This window comes from Vigna radiata, chromosome 9 (assembly GCF_000741045.1).
Source record: "Vigna radiata var. radiata cultivar VC1973A chromosome 9, Vradiata_ver6, whole genome shotgun sequence".
NCBI classification, from domain to species: Eukaryota; Viridiplantae; Streptophyta; class Magnoliopsida; order Fabales; family Fabaceae; genus Vigna; species Vigna radiata.
In genome coordinates this window covers 17,848,987-17,856,924 of record NC_028359.1, presented here as the reverse complement: position 1 = coordinate 17,856,924, position 7,938 = coordinate 17,848,987, and the positions used below count along the sequence as shown (strand labels likewise).

At 40.6% G+C, this 7,938-nt stretch overlaps 1 protein-coding gene across 1 annotated transcript; it reads left to right on the top strand.

Moving 5' to 3' along the window:
* The first annotated feature begins 4,550 nt into the window (after positions 1–4,550).
* Positions 4,551–7,113, top strand: LOC106773467. The gene is made up of 2 exons (XM_014660158.1): positions 4,551–5,031; positions 7,052–7,113. The coding sequence occupies exons 1-2, from the start codon at positions 4,551–4,553 to the stop codon at positions 7,111–7,113; spliced, it is 543 nt and encodes a 180-aa protein (XP_014515644.1).
* The last annotated feature ends 825 nt before the right edge of the window (positions 7,114–7,938 follow it).

The following is a 7,938-nucleotide window of genomic DNA, read 5'->3' as shown; positions in this document are numbered from 1 at the left end:
CTTTGAGAATCTAGCTTACCCTTGCATTGTCTGTTTGTGTGTTACTTGTGTATGGTTTTCCCTTTTTGCGATGATCATCCAACTTTGGATGTGAGCAGAGGCAGATGGTGTTCCTCTGGAGCATGCTTTGGAGGAAGATGGCACAGCTCCCAGCTCTTAGGATCTAGTTTATATATTTCCTATATTTTGAAAGACTTTAAGCTGTAAAGTTTTAAATTTCCCCTCTATTTTGGATGACTGTAAAATCATAAACCTATGTTTCATATCCTCTTGATTGCTCTCTTTTATCATTTTGTGTTCTATTCTATATTATATCATCTTATATAATTTGGGATGTCACATTTTGGTATCAGAGCAGTTTTTATCCTTAGAGAACCTGTAGGTTATGAGCATCCTTACTTGTGCTTGTGTGCCTTTAAGTGTACGTGTGCATTCTTTCTAATTTCTTGAAATAAAACTAATTGTCTTTTCCCTCCATGAGAACAGAAGATGTCACGTAGACCTCCTCCCCCTCCTCTAACTAATGATAATCATGAAGCTCCAGATATGATGAGGATGTTGGAGAATGTGTTGCAGTCAATGCAACAACAAAATGCAGCTCTTGTCCAACAAAATACAGTTTCCTTGCAATAATTGAAGGCAGCCCGAGTGTCAGCTGAGGCCTCTCAGAGGCAATTTGTGGAGATGATGGCTGAAGGAAGAGCTGCTGCAGGTTCTTCTACTGCTGCCCCTACTCAGGAATGGAGTTTAGAGAACTTCTTGCAACACCGCCCAGCTAGATTCACTAGCAAGGGTACTCCCGATGAGGCGGGCCATTGGCTTAGAGGTATGGAGAGGATTTATCAAGCCAAACACTGCCCAGATGAAAACAAATTAGCTTTCACAGAGTATCTACTTTCTGGGGAAGCTAGTCACTGGTGGAGTAACACCCGAGCCTTGTTGGAGAGCACTAACGTTTCAATCACCTGGGACTTGTTCAAGATGAAATTCTATGAAGAATACTTTCCTAACAGTGTTCGTTTTGCAAAGGAGTTGGAATTTCTACAATTGGTCCAAGGAGATATGATCGTTTCTGAGTACGCCGACAGATTTAAACACTTGCTTCGCTTCCACACTCTAGCCATGAATGAAGAATATCAATGTAGGAAGTTTGAGAATGGGTTAAGAGGAGATCTCAAACTCTTAGTGGCTGGCCTATGTATCACTCAATTTCCTGTCTTGGTTGAAAGGGCAAAAATAATGGAGAAGAACAAGAGGGAAGTGGATAACCAGCAGAGACAATCACAGAGAGTAGGCAGACCAGTGATATCTAGGGGAGGATCTAGCTCCCGAAGGACCCCATACTCTAGACCCACTCCTTCTCTTGGGTCTGGAGGTTCAGCTTCATCTCAGTCTTCTGTTCAGTACACTCAGCCTGGCATATCAGGGAATGTCAGGTGTTATGTCTGTATGCCCATCTTTTATCTGTATGCCCTCAGAAAACAAGCTATAGAAGATGCGACCGGTGTAGGAAAGAAGGGCACTATGAGAGGGATTGTCCTATGAGCAAGAGGGCTACTTCTCAGTTACCACAGGCCGGTAGATCTCTATAGAGAGAAGGTGCTCGACCCCAGGCATCGGGCAGGGTTTATGCTGTGACAGGTGCAAAGGCTGCCAGCTCAGGTAACCTCATTATTGGTTGCTGCTTGTTGTATGATCATCCATGTGTGGCATTGTTTGATTCGGGGGCAACTCATTCCTTCATATCCGAGGAGTGTGTGGAGAAGCTAGGATTGTCTGTAGACGGGTTGCACTTTGATCTGGTGGTGTCCACACCAGTGTCTGGGTTGATCAAGACATTGAATGTTTGCATTCGATGCCCGATAATCGTAGAAGGTCGTAGGTTCAAGGTGAACCTCATTTGTTTGCCTTTGCAAGGATTAGATATTATTCTAGGGATGGATTGGTTATCTACCAATCGCATTCTTTTGGACTGTGGAGAGAAGAAATTAGTGTTCCCTAATGAACACGAGTACATGCCTCTGTCTTCTTGGCGTACTGAGGAAAGACTTGATTGAAAGAGCTAACTGTTTTTTGATATTGTCTCACGTAGAGGGAAGTGAGATATTGGATGCATCGTTGCAAAGCACTCCAGGTGCAAATCTTCCTGTAGTGAGTGAGTTTCTGGATGTCTTTCCAGAAGAGGTTCCTGGATTACCTCCTCCTAGAGAGGTGGAATTTTCTATTGATCTGGTGTCAGGAGCGGGACCGATATCTATAGTTCCTTACCGGATGGCGCCTGCGGAGCTAGCAAAATTAAAGAAACAGATTGAAGAATTACTTGAGAAACAATTTATTAGACCCAGCGTGTCTCCATGGGGTGCTCCAGTTTTACTTGTAAAGAAGAAAGATGGTAATTCAAGACTATGTGTGGACTATAGACAATTAAACAAATTGACCATTAAAAATAAGTACTCGCTGCCCATAATTGATGATTTGATGGATCAATTGCACGGAGCTGCTATTTTCTCCAAGATTGATTTGAGACCGGGTTACCATCAGATCTTAGTAAAGCCTGATGATGTTCAGAAGACAGCCTTCCATTCTAGATACGACCATTACGAGTATGTGGTCATGCCGTTTGGTTTGACAAATGCTCCATCCGTTTTCATGGATTACATGAATCGGATTTTCTGGCCCTTCCTAGATAAATTTGTCGTTGTCTTTATTGATGACATACTCATCTATTCCAAAACAAGAGAGGAGCATGAGCATCACCTTAGAACATTTCTTGGAGTGCTAAGGGAAAGGAAATTGTACGCTAAACTGCCTAAGTGTGAATTTTGGATGGAAGAAGTGCAGTTTTTAGGCCATGTGATTTCAACTGGTGGAATTTTTGTTGACCCAGCTAAGGTGCAAGCTGTATTGCAATGTGAAAGGCCTAAAATAGTTACTGAAGTAAGAAGCTTTGTGGGTTTAGCGGGCTACTACCACCGCTTTATTGAAAACTTTTCTAGAATCGTGGTGCCGTTAACTCAATTGACACGAAAGGATCATCCCTTTGTATGGACGGATACATGTGAATCTTGCTTCCAAGAGTTGAAGACAAAGCTGACTAGTGCTCCAGTGCTTATCATTCCTGACACAGAGAAACCTTTTGAGGTTTTCTGTGATGCATCACATCAGGGGCTAGGATGTGTACTGATGCAAGACAAGAGGGTGGTAACATATGCATCAAGACAATTAAAAGTTCATGAGAAAAACTACCCTACTCATGACTTAGAACTAGCCGCAGTAGTCTTTGCACTAAAAATCTGGAGGCATTACTTGTATGGCTCTCAGTTTCAAGTATTTAGTGATCACAAGAGCCTTAAATATCTCTTTGACCAAAAAGAATTAAATATGAGACAGCGAAGATGGATGGAATTCTTACACGATTATGATTTTGACTTGTTATACTATCCAAGAAGGACTAATGTGGTAGCAGATGCCTTAAGCAGAAAAGCAGCACATATGTGTACCTTAATGGTCAAAGAATTAGAGCTGGTGGAAAGCTTTGGAGATTTGAAGCTACAAGTGGAGTTTGAAGAAGATAGTATCAGATGCAACAAATTAGTGGTATCTAGTAACTTAATTGAATGCATTAAGACAGGTCAATGGATGGACCCTGAGCTTCAAAAGACAGTAGCTTTGATCGACACTGAGAAAGGAAAAGATTTTAACACAGGGACTGATGGTCTCTTGCGCTTCAGAGGAAGAACATGTGTTCCAAATGATGCTGAATTGAAGAGACTGATACTTGAGGAAGGACACCGCAGCCATTTTAGCATGCATCCAGGCATGACTAAGATGTACCAGGACCTCAAGAAATCTTTCTAGTGGTCCGTTATGAAAAGTGATGTTGCCCAGTTTGTCTCAGCTTGCTTGACATGTCAGAAAGTTAAGATTGAACATAAGAGGCTCGGTGGCATGTTACAACAACTTGATGTTCCTGAGTGGAAATGGGATAGTATTGCCATGGATTTCGTGACCCATTTACCACGTACTGTCAGGAATCATGACGCCATCTGGGTTATTATTGATAGATTGACTAAAAGCGCTCATTTCTTGGCTATCAGTTTGAAGATGTCCATGTCTAAGCTTGCACAACTTTATATTAAGGAGATTGCCAGACTACATGGGTGCCATCTAGCATTGTGTTTGACAGAGACCCACGATTCACCTCCAGATTCTGGCAAACTTTACAGATGGAGATGGGTAGTAAGCTCCAGATGAGTTCAGCATATCATCCTCAGACAGATGGTTAGTCTGAGAGAATAATTCAATCACTGGAAGATCTACTGAGAACATGTGTCCTAGATCACTTTGGAGCTTGGGACGAAGTGTTATCTTTGGTAGAGTTCACCTATAATAATAGCTTTCAAGCAAGTATAGGAATGGCACCATTTGAAGCTCTTTATGGGAGACGTTGCAGGACACCTTTGTGCTGGTTCCAAGATGGAGAATTAGTGCTTACTGGACCATAAGTTGTGCAGCAGACAACTGAGAAAGTAAAGTAAATTCAAGAACGAATGAAGGCTTCTCAGAGTAGGCAGAAGTCATGTGCTGATAAGAGACGTCGTTCCCTAGAGTTTGAGGCTAGGGACCATGTTTTCCTTCGTGTAACGCCTACTACTGGAGTGAGAAAGGCCATCCGTGCAAAGAAGTGTTCTACCAGATACCTCAGACCTTATCAGATACTGAGACGCATTGGACCTGTTGCATATGAGATAGCTATGCCGCCTCAGCTAGCTAATCTCCATCCAGTGTTCCATGTTTCTCAGTTGAGAAAGTATGTCCCCGACCCTTCCTACGTGTTGGAAGCTGACACTGTACAAGTCAAGGAAAATCTTTCTATAGATATGCAGTCGGTCAAAGTAGATGAGAGGCTAACCAAACGACCAGATGGGAAAGCTACTACACTGATCAAAGTTTTATGGGACAACAGAACCGGTGATTCTACTTGGGAGAGAAAGGAAGAAATGAAGAAGTCCTACCCTCATTTGTTCTCTGGTAAGTCAAATTTTCGGGGACGAAAATTTTTGTAGTTAGGGAGAGTGTAATAACTTACAATTTTAAGTTTAAGATTTCTAATAATATTAAATTAATAAGATTTTGTTTTAGAAAAATTTAAACATAACAGTAGCTTCATTACACAGTTCAGAAGCGTACTTTTTTCTTTTTCCACATCGGCTCTCTCTCTAACCTTACTTTTTCCAAAAAATTATTCTTCTTCTCTCTAGATTTCTCCTCCATTGAGTCATTGGATTTCATAAGATAAGCAACTTTCCTCTTTTTGAACCTTGATCATGTAGCAAGTTCTGCTGCATGTGGTTCATTTGTGATTTTTTTTTCCCCAAAATCTTAACCCTAATCTTATTTTAGAGACTAATTCCTATCACCATTTGGTGAAATATAGGTGCCTTTAGGTTTCTTTCCTAAGAACAGGACACTGTGCATTTTCCTGGGGTTGGACCGTTCACTCTAGAGGTAAAGGAAGCTAGACTCTTAGATTTTGTGTGGAATGAAATGTGCATGAACTGAATGTGTGTTTATAAATATGACTGTTTTCCTGAGAAATTGTTGTGAACTTTTGTGACTGATATTTGTTATGTGGAGGTGTTAATTGAGAACGAAGAGTGTATTTTCTTATTTGTGAGCTATGTGTTGATGTATATATGAACTAGGAATTGGTATGAGTGTGTATTTGATTGCTGGAATTTAGTGTTAAGAGTTATGAGTTCAAGTTATACATTTCAGTAGTAACACAGTCAAGTTAATGATAATAGGGGAGTCAAACTTAGGGAACTAGATGGTGACTTTTTAGAGGTTAGGGTTTGGCTTAGGCAATTGTAGTCTTTTAGTTAAGTCAAATNTGATCTATTAGCAGCCTCAAAGTGGTCTGAAACACTTCCAAATTGGTAAATCCGAAATTGAGTCTTTTAGTAACTAAAATTGAAGTTTTTGACTCTAATATGATGCATAACCACTAGGAATAGAGGTTAGGAAGATTTGTAACAATCTAGACAAGTTCAATTCATCGGATAGATCAATCTAGGAGTGTTAGAAACTCATCAGAGTGTCTCAGATGCACTAAAACCAGAAAATTATGGTTGTTGTCCAATACTGATAAGAATAATCGATTATTATATGTAATTATTGATTATTATATATAATAATCAATTATTCTAGTCAAAACGTCATATTTTCTTCAAAGTTCACTTAAATAATCGATTATCATATGTAATAATCGATTATAGTTGTCAGGAAATCATCACGGACAATTTTGAGTGGTTTTCGGGGTTTCGGGTATCATTTTTAGACGTTCTTTAGGTCGTTCCGGGGGTTTTTGACCCTTCCGGAACTGTTGATGATGGTTTCAAAGTCAATTTCCTTTTCTAAGTAGGAGTTCACTANGTTTTGTGTTGTTTAGTGGTTCTTCTAAAACTATTATTATCTGTTAATGAATATTGAATGCTTTTGAGATTGTTTTGAACAAATTATTGAGTTCCATATGATGTAATTTGGAAAGTTAAGTGGATCTCTTGGTGAGATTTCAGTAGTGTTTGGAATGAACATAGGTAAGCTCGGTCTTGGGGGTTATCCTAACTCTTTAATGACTTATTCAATCTCACTTAGAGAAGAATTTCTCATGTGGTGAGAGTAGTAGGAGGTCCTAGTCTTGGGTGCTTCCAGTATGACCCAAGGCGAGTGATAACAGGCTTACACTTGTGTGTGTGGTAGGGTTCAACCCATGGCAATGGCTTTGCAAAGCAGTAGAGGCCACCACAAGTGCACAACCCGCCATATCTCGATGTTCATTCTAGGTCCGGACGATTCTTATTTTAGTTGTGGTCTGTTGCAACGTGCTAAGTACTTGTATGCCTAATTCTGATTGTAAATGTTAGATTTAAAAATTATAGTAGTATGTTTGCCTTTGAGAATCTAGCTTACCCTTGCATTGTCTGTTTGTGTGTTACTTGTGTATGGTTTTCCCTTTTTGCGATGATCATCCAACTTTGGATGTGAGTAGAGGCAGATGGTGTTCCTCTAGAGCATGCTTTGGAGGAAGATGGCACAGCTCCCAGCTCTTAGGATCTAGTTTATATATTTCCTATATTTTGAAAGACTTTAAGCTGTAAAGTTGAGAAATTAAATTAATAGATGAATTGTAGGATTCTGAGAAACTTCATTTCCTTTCTCTTTGTTTCAGCGAGAAAGTTGCTAAGGTGACACCTTTCTTTTCTTGAACCAAAAACCCCAGCAATGGGAGTCTCACGGCGCACGCAGGAAAATTCTTCCTCTTTCTCTTCTCGATTCTTCGTACCATGGTTGCGACCTTGTGGGGAGAAGATCTGATTGTCGTTTTCGGCAATGGCGTGTTTCGCTTGAGAGGTTGTTCCTCCTTTCGACCTTGTTTGAACTCTGGAGTTGGAAGTAGACGTCTTCCTTCCTTCTCTTCTTCTTGGTTCTGCTACGGGTTTTATAGGTAGGGATAAGCTTACCGGTGGCTAGGACGCGGTGGGGGTCGCGAAAGCTTTCCTCCTTAGAATCAACCTGCAATGGTGGACGCGGGTTCAGTTCTAACCGAGCTTATGTGCGAACGGCGTCGTGGTGGTGCGAGAAGACGACGACAATGCGTCAGGAGTGATCTCTGGCGACAACAACGAGGGTGAGTGATTGCCTTATCAGACGATGACAACGTCAACTACGAGTTGTGATTGGGAAATTCTTGACTCTGTGATTTAGGGTTCCTTTTGTTATCTGATTTTGGAGATTAAGATCTACTGAAATTGGGAATTAGGGATTCTCTGGTGTAATTGAAATAACAATGTTTGAATTGGGATTGAGCTTTAAATTGATTTCTTAGTTGCTAGGTTGCACTTAATTTCTTTTCTTTTGCCCACTTTGTCCTTTAGG